We start from the raw sequence: 15950 nt of genomic DNA on the forward strand, positions 1-15950 counted from the left end.
AGCACTTCCCTCTCCAGGCATATGGCCATCGTGCTCGCCAGGCCCACCCCATGAGTGCTCTGTCGCAGGGGCAGTTCCCACACACAGGCTTATCTGGCCTTTCCTGCCATAACTTCCGGGTCAGCTTAATGCAAATTGGAGGCTGAATTTTAAAGCTGGCTCCACCACCACAGTGGAATGCTAAGCAGATGGGGCAATGGGGAGGAAGTGGCTAGGAAGGGACAGGATGGAAATAACAGCTCTGCTCCTGACAGATAACTCCCAGTGGGGTGGAGGAGGCTTCTCTACAGTTATGGTAGCTATACTAGCCCTGTCCTTTGAATGAAGGCTGGAGGCCACTTCCCTGTCAAAGGCCACCTAAGGCCAGGTGGCCCCGGGGCTACAGCTTCCATCCTGGCACGGGGATCCCAGCCTGACCTGACTCCATACCCAACATGCCAGGATAAGAACTCCAGGCCTCAGAGTTCTTATCCTGGAGTCTCAACAAAGGATTCCGACCCACAAACCTAGTCTCTGAAGCTGACGCCAGTAACAGGTTAACTCAGCTCAGTTCTAGACACAGCCGGTCACATAATCACTGCTCAGCAACGAACAGGCCAGCTGAGCCTCTGTGTTCACCGGAGTCCCTTCAGTGTTACCTGTAGTCTCAGACTGGGTTACAGCTGGTCATGGAGCCCAGAGCATGTGCGGCCAAGAGAGCCCCACGTAAGGAATACTACTACCTGTCATACTAATACGTCCCACCCCTGGTCCCCACTCAAGGCCCTGCACCTCCTCCCACACCACACCTTCCAGCCAAGACAAAATGGGGGAGTGGAGGGCTGCAGGCGAATCTTTCACTTTTCCTCCTGGTAAGGGATATTGCAAAGACCCACACATTTTCCTGGGGATTCTATATAACACTAAGAATGGTTTGGCGTTATCCTTAGGACTACCCTTTGGCAATATCTTTTTAAAATTGATTTTAGAGAGAGAGAGGAAGGGGAAGTGGGGAGAGAGAGAAACATTGATCAGTTGCCTCCTGTATGTGCCCAACCAGGGATCGAACACCCAATGTAGGGTACGTGCCCTGACCTGGAAACAAGCCCAAGGACCTTTTGTGATACGGAAGGTGCTCCAACCAAATGAGACACCGACCAGGGCTGGTACTAATGGCTTATCTACAGCTGGTGTTCACAGTGCCACCAAGACTTGTGCTATAAATATGTGCTATAGCAATGCATGGTCTAAACCACACACCTTGCAGCTCATTGCTTCCCTCTCCCCAGCAGATACCCATATCTGACTAAAGGAGTGATTTGTCCTCTCCTTGGTTTCATCCTGTTGGTCCAGGCTCCCGTTCTTCCTAGTCCTGAGGTGTGAAGCAATAGCTTGCAGTGTCCCTGGGGTGACTGTGTAACTCCACCACATTTAATTAGCACAGCCCTCATGCACAAATAGCTGCAGTGAATGTGAGCCTCTAGAGGCCAGAATGGTGTCACTTCTATTTCTATATCCTCCAACCTAAAGCATCTGACTCACAGGCTGTGCGTTTAGATACTGGTTTGGTTGTTACATTAAGTGTGGCGGTCATTTCCCGACTTTTGAGTCTGGAGAAGCAGAGAGCGGTTCCTCCTTTCCCCACCCTGGAAGCAGGTAGGGAAGAGCACAGGCCCCAAACTGCTCATCTGGAAAACAAACTCATTCCAGGGGGCCTGGACCTGCTAATGGGAAACCTGGAAAGCTGCTGACAGTGCAATGGTAAGAGGTTACATTCCCCCAGGTGAGAGGCATGTTCCTCATCAGGTCGGGCCGATCCAGGAGAGGCACTACCTCACGCAGAGGGAAACATCAACACCATCATGTAGAGCAGTGGTTCTCAACCTTCTGGCCCTTTAAACACAGTTCCTCATGTTGTGACTCAACCATAAAATTATTTTCATTGCTACTTCATAACTGTAATGTTGCTACTGTTATGAATCGTAATGTAAATATCTGATATGCAGGATGGTCTTAAGCAACTCCTGTGAAAGGGTCGTTCGACTGCCAAAAGGGTCGTGACCCACAGGCTGAGAACCGCTGAAATAGAGAAAGCGAACTTGAATTGCCCATTTCACATGATCTGTGGTCTGTCTTTTTTCTCTGCTTCCTGATACTCATTTTCCCCTCCAGCAGCATCATATGCATTCACATACATCACTCCATCTTCAACAACCTATGGCAGTTCCCACTGGTCCTATTCCCTCGTGCCTTGTCACCGAGACCTGCTTTCATGAGCCTGCCGATGGTTGGTCTACAGGTGGCCCTGTGACCCATCCCTGGGCAGTAAGAGATAAGGCAGTCTATTGGATGCCCTGGAAAAGATTTTACTCCCAGCAAGAGAATGACTGAGCAGAACCCTTTCCTTTTATTCACCCTTCCTTCCTGCTCAGATAACTCTGTGTAATGACATCAAGTTAGAGCAGCTGCTGTTTCTCGCAACGAACAGGGAAAGGCAGAGAGTGCCAGAGACGCTGCCACTCCCCAGCAGATATGATTATATGACTAAAGGAGTGCCCACACCCACAGCTACTCCATAGAGGTGCAGGCTGTCCACAGTCCAGCTGTACAATGCACCATTCAGGTACTGCATGTGTGAACTGGCACTCCCAGGAGCATGCAACCCAGTCTGTGCAGCCATAAGCAGGTCCCCCCCACCCCCGCCAGAGGAACCGCAAGCCTGCAGATCCAGGAACCACATACCTATGTGATGTGGGAGTTAAAGGTCTGCTTTGTTTACATCACGTTTACTCAGGAAGACTGTCACTTGCAGCCCCAAGATCCCAAAACACTGTGCAAGGTACTGCGGGTGGAGACCTGACTGCTGGTCGTGCTACCCCTGACAGCATCTCTGGGACCTTGGCCTAGTGACCTAACCGTTCACCTCAGTCTGCCCTTTCGTGAATCACTGGGGTTCAATGTTGTTATTCTGTTGCACGGGGCCGTTTTCTCCAGCATGTGTGCGGGGTATCTATGGTTCTACAACAGCTGACTGCGTCACTGCCGCACCCTTCACCACACATGACTCACTCGGTTGCTAGAGAATCACAGCCCCCCGCCCCTCCCTCAAACTCCCCTCCCGGCTGAAAGTGCTGCCATGGAAAGAAACCCTGCAAACCAGCAGGGTGTCTGGAGTTTGATGCAGGTGTGGATACCTCTAACAAAGCCCGGCTCTTTTTAATAAGTACCCAATAAATCGCTTTCTTCTTTTTAAGTTGTCCACCAGGCCATGGCTCGCCCTGGCTCGTTACCCATCTCACCAGTCTCTGCTGATGCTGACATCACGGATTCTGCCTGGTGAGCAGCCTGGAAGCGTTCACGAAACCCTGCTCACTTAGCACAGGTGCTTCCATTCGGTGAGGTGTTTGTGTCTGGTTACTCTGTAACCACCGAGGCAGGCCTCAAGCAGTCTTCCGGGACGTGGCATGCTTCCAGAATGTGGTGCTGGCGGCTGGGGGTGGGGAGCGAGGTCCTGCCTTTTAAGTGGGGGCTGAGATTTTGTGATTTGGGGTTGCTGCTGCTCTGGTTGTGGGAGAATGTACTCCCACCGAGGAGAAAGCAGCAAACCCGGGGACCAGGGAGGAAGCTGGTGCTTAGAAGCTACCCAGGCAGCCGGGAAGTGTCAGGGCCTTGCAACATGGGCACATTTTAAGAACAAGTTTTCTGTGATGCAGTACCCTTAACCAACCTTTAGTTAAGTTTTTACAAAAATATTTTTGTTGATTTTTAGAGAGAGAGGAAGAGAAAAGGAGAGAGAGAGAGATATGGATGGGAGAGTGAAACATTGACTGGCTGCCTTCCGCATGCCTCCCACTGAGGATGGAGCCCACGACCCAGGCATGTGCCCCGACTGGTAATCAAACTGGCACTGACTGATGCCCAACCAACGGAGCCACACCGGCAGGGCTTTCGTGAAGTTTGTAAAACATGGCCGCCTTGTGTGAGCTGTGCTTTAGGGAATAAAGAAATCATCTCAGGCCTTGGGTTCCTTTTGGCCCTATCCCCATAGGCCAGGCCAAGGGACCCCACCTTCAGGAGGGACCCTGCTCACTCCGCAGATGCCCTCGAGCCCTGGCGCCACCCGAGGTGTGGCTGGCTGGGGAGGGACTGCGGGAGGTTGGCTCCGGCCCATCTCACCCAGTCCCGCCCTGCCAGCCACCTTCTAATTAATTTCCTTTCAATATGCATGAATCCATGCACTGGGTCTCTAGTTGAAATATAATTCACATGTCATAAAATTCACTATTAGAAAGAATAAGATTCAGTGGGTTTTGGCCTCTTCACAAAGTTGTGTAACAATCACCTCTCTCAAGTACAGAGCATCCATCACCCCACAGAGAAACCCTGAGCCAGCAGCAGGTGTGCGTCCACCACTAATCTATGTTTTGTCTCTATAGCTGTACAGTGGGGCCTTGACTTGCGAGTTTAATTCATTCCGAGGCCGAGCTCGTTAACTCAAATTACTCTATCAACTCAATGCAAAACATCAGCCGAGAGACAGCTGGTCTCTCAAAAAACTCATTAGTCAGGACACTCGTAAGTCAAGGCCCCACTGTATCTATTCTGGCTATTTGGCATAAGGGGAATTGTATAACATGTGGTCTTCTGTGACTGGCTTCTTTCGTCGTTCATAATGTTCTCCAGGTTTATCCAGGTCGCAGCATGAGTCAGTACCTCATTCCTTTCCACGACTGAACAATAGCCATTACACGGGCATACATTTATTTACCTGTTCTGCAGTTGTTGGGCATTTGGGGCTATTATGAATAATGCTACTTTGAGCATTGATGTGTAAGTCTTATGTTTTCATATGTCTTCCATTTAAGCTTCCTATTTTGAAATTATTCTAGACTCACAGAAGGTTGCAAAATAGTACTTAGAAGTCCTGTACACCCTTCACCCACTTTCCCTGGTTTCACTGACTGAGCTATTTCCTATTGAAATTGGCATGGGTATAATGCACACATATAGTTCTGCCCTCTCTCTTTTACATGAAACTGAGATTCAGAAATTCAAAAACTGACCCAAGGTCACAGAGCAGTGAATGCACCCCCTCACCCCCCACAAATACCAACCCCCTCTATTTAGATGGCCCCATGCCCCCCACCTCCCCACCTTCACCCCCTACCATAAAAATAATAGCCTGGTTTTCAAGCTATCCTTTTCTAGCATGTTATCAATCCCCTGCTGCCAAAGTCCTGGTCTGACAGCTAATCTATAATAATCCATAATAATAAAAGCATAATATGCTAATTAGACCAGACAGCCAAAGGACCTTCCAGACGAAGCTGGGGCTGAGGCAGCTGCCACAGCTGCTAGGGCCAAGCCCCTTGCACGAATTTTGTGCATTGGGCCTCTAGTATATCCATAAAAGAAGGAACATGAAAAAACCACACTAATAATTGTTTTAAAATAACTTAGGTGGTGGTAGCACAACATTGTGAATATACTAAATGCCACTGAACTGTTCACTTTAAATGGTTCATTTTATGTTATGTGAATTATACCTCAATTAAAAAATACGATTTGTCAACGTTTCTGGCAAAAGACTTGTTTTCTTTCCCAAACTCAGGAGGATCAGCTGGCGCAGAGGCAGCACTGGGGAGAAGGCCAGTTCCTGCACTGACTCTGCCTGTGTGATCTTATCTTCAGGGTGAGAGCTGAGGGGGAAAAAACAGGTTCTGTGGTATCTGTTCAGAGAAGAGTCTATCAAGATCAGGCATCTTCAAGGGGAAAAGGAGAACCTATTTAACATACTTGTGTTTTCAATGACCTGACACAGGTACCGGAGCCGTTTTAGTTTAACCCTGTAAAAGTGCTAACCCATCGGGGCAAACACAGTTTGAGGCTAAGGATGAAAGCATAAGCCACATTAAGTAATGAATCGGGCAATGGAGAGCCCTGGAAAGCCTAAAGAATATGACAAAAGAACTAACACTTCCAGAATTCTCTTCCCCTTCCCTCTCAGGATGGCTCGCAGGTGCAGGCAGTCGATTGTGGAGTCTTTTCTCTGCTTATTGGAATGCGAAGCAGGGACTGGAGATCCGTGGCAGGCTGGCGGCCTCTTGCCCCGGATTTCCATATCACCTCTCCCGACCCCATTTCTCATATTTAACATGAGGGGGTTGGACTAGTCAGGGGTGGGCAAACTTTTTGACTCGAGGGCCACAATGGGTTCTTAAACTGGACCGGAGGGCCGGAACAAAAACATGGATGGAGTGTTTGTGTGAACTAATATAAATTCAAAGTAAACATCATTACATAAAAGGGTACGGTTTTTTTTTTTTTTTTTTTTAGTTTTATTCATTTCAAACGGGCTGGATCCGGCCCGCGGGCTGTAGTTTGCCCACGGCTGGAGATGATCCCCATTGGTCCTGCCTCTGACCATCTCTATGACTTCACCACTTTGCTTTTGGGTCTGGCTCGTTCACACAACACATCAAGGGCAGGTTAGCTTAGGTCCGTGGTCGGCAAACTGCGGCTCGCGAGCCACATGCAGCTCTTTGGCCCCTTGAGTGTGGATTTTCCACAAAATACCACGTGCGGGCGCGTATGTACAGTGTGAAACTTCGTGGCCCATGCACAGAAGTCGGTATTTTGTGGAAGAGCCACACTCAAGGGGCCAAAGAGCCGCATGTGGCTCGCGAGCCGCAGTTTGCCGACCACTGGCTTAGGTAATTAGGATTCGCTAGGAAACAAGTCAGCAGCCTTAATATTGACCTTATCCCAACCTGCTGGGCTATTGCTTGGGAGAGAAACTCAGAAAGAATATAAAGGAAAAGGCCCAATATTACATCCTCCTATCATGCAATAGGACATGTGCATTACCCATTTTAATTTATTTATTTTGGTACAAACACATACCAAAAAGGTTCATTAAATAAAATAAAATGGGTAATGCACACGTATATCTTTTCACATAGAACAGAGAGAACTCCAGTCAAAATATTAGGGGGGAAGGTGATTTTCTAAAATGTGAATGTCTTTCTAACAGAGGTGATTATTAAAAGGAGGCAAAGTATTATAATTATTACTAGGTGACAAAAAGCTTTGAGAACACACACACAGATGCGGGTTTGTTGAGGTTATTTTGGAGGGAAGCGGGGAGTGGCTGTGGAAGGGAGGAGCTGAGAGCAAAGAACAAGCATGGAATTGTTACAGCTCCAAGCCTCCTTCACACAGTTTGGTGTTTTTTTTTTGTTTGTTTTTTTTTTGGCCAAACACACACACTCCTGTTCTCTCCCCTCTTTATTTCTGGCCCAAAGTTCTTCATGGTCTTAACTTTAGAAAAAGGCTCTCTCCGCCTCAAGGTTACTTTACCAACATGACCTTACAAATACGGCATCAATAAGACCTTCAGAAGAGATGCCACCTCAGAGTGCTTTACAACCGGGTATGTTTCCACAGTTTGCACAGTGCATCAATTCTCCAAGAGAGAAACCACGGTCGGCGGCTTCCAGCTCTAGGCTAGGCTGCTCTCCAGTTACCAGGTAACTGACTCAGAATCCTGACGGTTCCCAGGCGCAAACCGGTGGGACGAGGACAGTGTTGGGGAATGCTGATGAAGCCTGTAGCTGCCCTTCAATAATCATGTTTCCTTTGTTCAGTAAAATAGGTCTTTGTTTTTTTAAGGTGGGCACACAGCCAGGTGGAATAAAGACTACATACAATTCCCAGTCATAGTTACAGCTAGGTGTGGCCTTGCGATTATATTCCCAGCCAACCAGACATAATCAGTGGTCGCTCCTAAATGTTTAGCAACCAGTTCTCTTTGGGAGGGAGAAGGGTGATGAGAGCGGCCGGGGTTTGTGGTGTTTGTGTTTGTAGCGTTTGCCAATCACCATGGCACAAATCGTCCCACCACGGGTCATCTCAAGCTTCCACCTGATGGCACAGAATGCGGCGCTGGGAAGAGCTGCAGCTCTCACACGAATGCAGTGAAGTATTATATGTGATTTCTGGGGAAAATCCTGAAAGGAGGAGACCAGCCTTACTGGTGGGGTGTGCCCTCCCCCCCCTCCTCCCTGATGGCCAGAATGTAGACCTTAAGGAGGAAACCCTACAGAGGAAACTGTATCGAGAAATGCAGAGCCACAATGGAGAAGCCTCGGTCCCTGATGCTCAGCTGCTGGGCTGGCCCTGGAACGCTCACCTGCCAACTTCATTTACGCAACAACTGTGAGAACGAACAAACTCCTATCTCGTAAATGCAACTGGTATTTGGACTGCTCCCAATCCCAGTGGAACCTACCACACTGAGGGCACCACGCGTGCTCAATAAGATAAGTAAACCAAGCTAGGGTCATATCTGGTGGGATCACAAAGGATCCACATTTGAAACAACAACAAAAAAGAAATGCCTGAACCTTTCTGGAAGGGACGAAGAGGATGGAGGGAGAATCACATATTGCTGAAGAGAGCAGCCAGAGGAAAAGGGACGAGAAAAGATGGCTCTCACCTCTCCGCACCCCAGTCCCTCCTCTCTGGCCTGCAGACCCAGCACAAACAGTGAGCAATCCCAAGCCAACAAGGTTGCCTCCGCACACCCCAGGGGCTAGCCTCCGCATACAGTCGGCCATAGGGGACGACTCTCCCACTAGGGGCAGTCCAAATCCTCTGCCTGAGAAAGAGAGACTGTTCTCAGACCTCCTTCTTCCAGAGCAGTTTTGCAAGGTCTAGAGGAGAAATGGCATCGGTAGGTCACTCAGGGGACAATCTGAATGGACTTGGGCAGCAGTAGGCAGGGTAGTACACCTGGATTTCTGGAATATATTTGAAACGTATTGCTCAGGCCCAGGCTGGCCTGTTACTGTCTTTGTATTGTACAGTGGGTTCCAGACAAACACTGAATGACTTACTTACAATACAGGTAAAATTTATTACTTGCGAACCCTTCTCAAAAGTTTATATGCAAAGAGAAGATAATAGTGTCACAGGTATATTCTTACTGTGGACGAAAAGGCGGCTCTGCAATAAGCCTGACAGGCTCAGGGGGCCACATGCAGGCCTGACAAGCCCAGTGACCAAAAGTACCTGCACAGGATGGTCCGATCACAAATCCCTAACTGGGTAGGTCACAGCAGGTAGTCCCGTCCCAGGCCTACAGCTTCCTTAGCAAAGGTCAGTCCTCACAAGTGAGCTCTGTCCACTGTTTTTATGCATCCGGGATAACATACCTCTGAAATGTCAGAGTACAGTGGGGCCTTGACTTGCGAGTTTAATTCGTTCTGAGACCGAGCACGTTAAGGAGCTCGTTAACTCAAATTACTCTATCAACTCAATGCAAAAAATCCGCAGAGAGACAGTTGGTATCTCAAAAAACTCGTTAGTCGGGACATTCGTAAGTCAAGGCCCCATTGTTATTTTCTTTTCTTACCCCTCAAAGGCACAGCCATCGGCACCAGAGCACCAGACCACAGAACTCTCACTGTTATCTCATTCCCTGCATACCATCTGTATGTGCCGTAAATGTTCATTATTGACTATCCTGCACCCACCAATGCAAAAGTATGTGTTTCTCCTGGCCCTGAATCTACTTCCAATGGATTTCATGCACCTTCCTTAGATCTCCTTTGATTCTTTTTTTTTAATTAATTTTTTTAGAGACAGAAAGAGAGGAAGGGAGGGAGGGAGGCAAGGAGGGAAGGAAAGAGAAAGAGGAGGAAGTAGAGAGAGGGAGAGAAACATCAACCCATTGTTCTGATCATCCACGCATTCATTGGTTGATCCTTATATGTGCCCTGACCAGAGATCGAACCTGCAACCTTGGTATATCAGGACAACACTCTAACTGCACTAACTGGCCAGGACAAATCTCCTTTGATTGTAATGCATACAATAAACTGCAAGAGCGCCATTCTCCAGACCAGCTGAGATCTTGCTCCCCGGCATCTGTTGTCAGCTTGGCAAAAATAAGCTCATAAAAATTCTCTACAGGTTTGGGCTTTTCCTGACTCAGCCACCTTTATCAAACTTCAGAACAGTCTCTCTAGGGAACAGGTGTGCACATGTCCCGCAAGCAGCTCAGCAATGCTGAGCATCTGAGTGCATGGCTAGCCCACTCTGCGGGGATCCAAAAGGAAGTTTTCTATTCGCTCTCCACCTGACGAGTCTCTGACTGCATTTATTCCACTTCAGACTGAAGGACTCTTGTACAATCTGCATGACTTCCAATCTCTCCTTCCCAACCATACCCACCTCCCTCCCAACACTGGAGATGCTAAGAACCTGCCCTGAGTTGGAGGGGCAAGGAGGGGGCACTCTCGGTGACAACAGGGAGGGGGGAGGGAGGGGGCGGGAAGGAGGGGCAGAGTGACAAGCACAAGTCAGCAAGAGGAAGCAGCCTGCCCAGTGCACACATGATAAGCACCTGTGCCTGAGAGGTTCTGAAAGCAACTAAACAAAGCACAGTCTAGTTCTAAGATAAAAACAAAGCAGAAAGGAAACTTTCATTCACATCCCCTCAAGTCTCCTGTCGCTAGCTCACCTCACAGGGCCAAGAATCTTTTCAAATATCCGCAGATACTTGCTGTAAATGTCTGAGGAATGATCATCATCACTTGTAAATCAGAAATCTAGGCACTAGATAAATCCATCTAAGTCACATCCACAAACACATACAGTTGTCTGCCTAGCCTCAGTTTCTCCAGTTAAAATGGAGATCATCAAGGATACTTTTCAGGGTGGTGGTAAAAATTAGAGAGAATTGACATAAAGCACAGACGGATGCCCAAGGGCTGCACACACACAAAAATATTCTACAAATGAGAGCTATCTAAACTTTAGGTGAGAAGAGAATATATATGGTTGTTGTTGATAGACAATCAAAAACTGAAATTGAGATAGTTTGATGGCATCGTTTTAAATGATAATTAGTACAAACTGAAATGAACCAGCATATAAGACACAATCCATAGACCAATAATCTGGGCCCCCAGCAGAGGCAAGTGAGATGAACTCAGTCAAAATCTAGCATTGTTCCTCCCTCTCTGTTATGTAAATTCTATTTCATTTTCACACCTCTGTCCACTAACCCATTTCTGCACCACCCCCGTCCCCAATAACACTTCCGTTCTCTTGTGCAAGAAGGAAAATTCTGCATTCTACTTTTTAATGGAGGTCAGACCATTACAGACTACCCATATCATCCCTCTGTAGCTTAAAACTTTGTGAAATAAGTCTACCTCTATAAATTCAACAGGCAATTCAATTTCTAGGGGGTGAACTTGACATCAAAATTTTCTAAAAGCTAAATTACCATGTGTAGTCAGAAAGTGTGTATCTAAGCAAGCTGTCTGCTTACCTCAAATATAATTCTGAATACAAGGAAGAGAGCTGCTTCTGAAATCCAATATTCAAATGAAACAGAAAGGATCCTTATGGACAGTTTAGAAAATGTATGGGAAGGTGTGGGAACCAGCCCCAGAGGGAGGCTGTGAGCTGATTAACAGGGGATGAGAATTAATTCTTCAGTAACAAGTTAGAAAAAAAGAATGTGGGTGAAAAACGTCCCGACTTTGCACTAGTATTACCCATCTCAAACCTTCTGCAAGGGTTTGAGCCAGCCAATTACATTACAAAGCTTCTAAATTAATTTTGTAGTTTGTTTATTTCAAGTGTTGTTTGTTTATTCAAGAAATAACTACTAGATGTTTTAGTTAAGTACCAATGCTGTGGAATTTTTCCAAGTGATGACATTTTACATCGGGATGCATGTTTTGAACCACTTCAGCTAAAACTAAAAGTCAAACAGAGGCAAGGAAATGAACTCACTTGTCAAACTCATCAAAGAGGTCACAGCTCTGCAGCTTTGAAAGAGCAAGTCGAAAATATTCCGCTAGAAAACAAATGGAATACTGTGAGTGAAAGGAATCGTGGCTTCTTGGGTACATAGTAAGCCACCTTTAACCCCACTCGTCCCACAAAGCCATTACATCTGGTGTGGCTACATTTGATTTCTTCTGAGATGAAGATTCATGATACAACTGCATTTAGCCAGCACTACGTAATAGACACATCACAATGGTCGATGCTCTAAGGACACGTTCCAAAAACCCCAGAAAAATAAGGGGCTTAGTGGGAAAACAATCATAAAAAGTAATCCCCAAATTAGCAGAATCAGATAATTCTGAAACTAAAATCTGTATAGAAATCAATATGCAGCAAGTTTAACCTTATTGAATTACCATTTCTCTTCAATACCTTTTAAAACATACACACACACACACACACACACACACACAATCAATCAATCAATAAGCAAAATCTAAGTCAGAAAACTGTAGGCTTGCCACCTTCTGGGCTTTTAGGGTCTCCCCAAAATGGAGAACATAAAGTTGTGCAAGCTAATCAGGTTTCAAGCAGAGGGGAAAGTTTGTCATTATTAGTGGATGGAATATTTCTCTCTAAATTTAGCAAAAATAAAACATCCACTGATTAAATTTTAAACTTTTAATCTAGCTCCTCAGTCAAGGAGCTAGAACTTGATGAAATAAAAGAAAACTCACAAGTAAAGAGGTGAAATGGGAGATTGGGAGGAAGTTAACACACAGGGTTATCCTGCTAATTCTAATTGGAATAAGGTAAGGCATCAGGACTCATTAACAATATGGTGGTAAAACAAAAGTATAAAGCAGTGTCTTAACAACAACAATAAAAATCTACCCTTTTTAATCCTCTTATTCTATCCTGCCTCCAAAGGAGTTATATACTAAAATGGATGCCCTCTTCCCATCCCAAAATTATATTCTTTAGAAATCATTATGAAGCAGAAAGATGAAAAGGCCTTATTTTTATATAAACATGCAGTTCACATCAAACACCACTCATATTTAATAGGGCAAGATAAGAATAACATTACTGACCTGATGTCCTTATCCCATAGGGCAAATCAAACTTATCGCTACCATACAAGGAAGCAAGCTTTTTAAAATCAGCTGCACAAAGAAAAGGGTGAAACTGGTGAAACCTGGAAGATAAGGATAAGAAATGATTTTCACAAGTGCACATGACACTTGTAGGCTTTTGAAGTCACAAATGAAAATAACTGTAGCATATTACTCATATTGTTTTATTGACTATATAAATGTATAATTATTTTGAAATTATCTAAAATCACCTTAAGTAGTATTTAAATAGTACATAGAACAGGATATGCAAAGGAACTACATGATCAGCATGGAAACACTTTCCAGGTAGTGGAATCAAAACTATGTAACAGCTAAGGGGGCAGGGCTCGGGGAAACAAAATTTTAAAACAAACCAACACCAAGTGATAAAATATTAGCTGCCATATACAGAAAGAAACAAAGGAACTAATAAGGGAAAATAAAAATATTGATGCCAACCTATTCCCAAATGTAAAGGCACTGTATGTATGAATGTGTCAACCGTGAAAATAAAGCACACATTAAAATTAGATATAGCTAGAACTAAATTCCTGATGTCATTAAATTAAGATTTACTCAAGAACAAGAACCATGGGCATTTTTCTTTTTATTGCCTGTCTCTCCAGGTGCTCTCTCAAACAAAAGAAGTTTGATGGGAGTAGGAGGTGCCCCTGCTTTTTCTCACTTTTAGTGCCTGGCAGAGTCGGCAGACAACATACATTTAATAAATGAATGAATGAATTCAAACTCTAAACTAATTCTTTACACAACCATTATCTAATAGAAAAATATTTTTTTTAATTAAAGAAAAGGAATAGGTGACACTCATATTAAAATACTATTTTTATCTACCAGAAGGACTGAATGCTACAGAGCAAATCAAGCTAATCCTCCCCCCAGTCCCCACACAGAACCCCCTCTTCTCAGACTCATCACCTTTGCTTTCTCTTAGTCTAAAAACTACAGGTGGAGACCAGACTGCCCCTTATATTTCAGAGGCTACATGACAGAATAGAGTAGGGGTGAACCGGCTTCAGTTTTATCCGGGCTTTGCCACTCATGAGCCACTAACATTTTTCAGAACTGAGCTAAAACCTCACATGTACTCAAACTAAGGAAACAGGTGGAAGACCATCCCTTCCTGCTTTACACATGATGTGTTTCCCAGATTTAGTTGTCATAGTGATAGCAGCCTTGCAGGTCCAGCCAATCTTGAAAGGTCCTATGAACACCGGGATGGATGCCCAAGTTCAGGATCTGCTCAGAGAAGATGAAGTGTCAGGTCACCTGACTTACGATTGAGAGGAGACACAAGATCTTCCCAACTTGGGAAAGTGAACCACAGATGACTTTGCATCCAGACAGCAAGGCAATAAAGGACTCTATTCTTTGGAGTCAGTAGGGGTGATGATATGATGACCAATGACTAATGTCTATTGCCAGTCAAACTTTGTGCTAGATGGCTTACATTTTATTTCTAAATGAAATAATAGGGGAAAATATCTTTCAGGCAAATGGAAATGAAAAAAAAGCTGGAGTAGCAATACTTATATCTGACAAAATAGACCTCAAAGTGAAGGCCATAACAAGAGATAAGGAAGGCCACTTCATAATATTAAAGGGATCAATACAACAAGAGGATATAACCCTGATAAACATATATGCACCCAATGCAGGAGCACCCACATACATAAAAAAAAAACTCCTGGAAAATATCAAGGGAGAGATCGACAACAATACAATCACAGTAGGGGACTTTAATACACCACTGACATCACTGGATAAATCCTCTAGACAAAAAATCAGCAAAGAAACAGCAATCCTAAATGACTCACTAGATCAAATGGACTTAACTGACATCTTCAGAACATTTCACCCCAAAGCCACGGAATATTCATTCTTCTCAAGTGCACATGGGACACTTTCAAAAATAGACCACATATTGGGTAACAAGCAAAGTCTTCCAAAATTGAAGAAGATTGAAATCATATCAAGCATTTTCTCAGACCACAATTGCATAATATTAGAAATAAACTACAATAAAAACAATCCAAAAAATTTAAACACTTGGAAGCTGAAAAGCATGCTATTAAACAATGACTGGGTTACCAAAGAGATCAAAGAAAAAATTTAAAACATCCTAGGCACTAATGACAATAAAAACACAACAGTCCAAAATCTATGGGACACAATGAAAGCAGACCTGAGAGGGCAGTTTATAGCTCTACAGGCCTACCTCAATAAAACAAGAAAAAATGGTAGTAAATCATCTAACTCTTCAACTCAAAGAATTAGAAAGAGAGCAACAAGAAAAACCCACAGTATTCAGAACAGCAGTTCTCAACCTGTGGATCGCGACCCCTTTGGGGGTCGAACGACCCTTTCACAGGGGTTGCCTAAATACATCCTGTATATCAGATATTTACATTACGATTCATAACAGTAGCAAAATTACAGTTAAGAAGTAGCAATGAAAATAATTTTATGGTTGGGGGTCACCACAATATGAGGAACTGTATTAAAAGGTCAGGGCATTAGGAAGGTTGAGAACCACTGATCCAGAAGGAAGGAGATAATAAAGATTAGAGCAGAAATGAACGACATAGAGACCAAAAAAAAAAAATAAAACAATCCAGAAGATCAATGAAAGCAAGAGCTGGTTCTTTGAAAGGATAAACAAGATTGATGAACCTCTAGCCAGGCTCACCAAGAAGCAAAGAGAGAGGACCCAAAAAAACAAACTCAGAAATGAAAGAGGCGAAATAACAACAGACCCCACAGAAATGCAAAGGATTGTTAAAAAATACTATGGACAACTCTATTCTAACAAACTAGACAACCTGGAGGAAATGGACATATTCCTAGAAAAATACAACCTTCCAAAACTCAATCAGGAAGATTCTAAAAGTCTCAATAGGCCGATAACTATAGAAGAAATTGAAGCAGTCATCAAAAAGCTTCCAACAAACAAAAGCCTGGGGCCAGACGGCTTCACAGGGGAGTTTTACCAAACAAGAACTAAAACCAGGCTATTACAAAAAATTC

The 15950-nt window shown here is 44.6% G+C and overlaps 1 protein-coding gene across 3 annotated transcripts in view; it reads right to left on the bottom strand.

Moving 5' to 3' along the window:
- The window catches only part of ST3GAL6 (ST3 beta-galactoside alpha-2,3-sialyltransferase 6), a 57023-nt gene that overhangs the window by 12364 nt on the left and 28709 nt on the right, over nucleotides 1-15950 (bottom strand). For all 3 annotated transcript variants that reach the window (XM_036350647.1, XM_036350650.1, XM_036350648.1), the window contains 2 exons: nucleotides 12882-12985; nucleotides 11791-11854 (listed from right to left, as the gene is read on the bottom strand). In XM_036350647.1, coding sequence (XP_036206540.1) covers nucleotides 11791-11854; nucleotides 12882-12985 — 168 coding nt within the window. The remainder of the gene's footprint in view (nucleotides 1-11790; nucleotides 11855-12881; nucleotides 12986-15950) is intronic.

The sequence above is a fragment of the Myotis myotis genome, unplaced genomic scaffold, assembly GCF_014108235.1.
Source record: "Myotis myotis isolate mMyoMyo1 unplaced genomic scaffold, mMyoMyo1.p scaffold_m19_p_2, whole genome shotgun sequence".
NCBI classification, from domain to species: Eukaryota; Metazoa; Chordata; class Mammalia; order Chiroptera; family Vespertilionidae; genus Myotis; species Myotis myotis.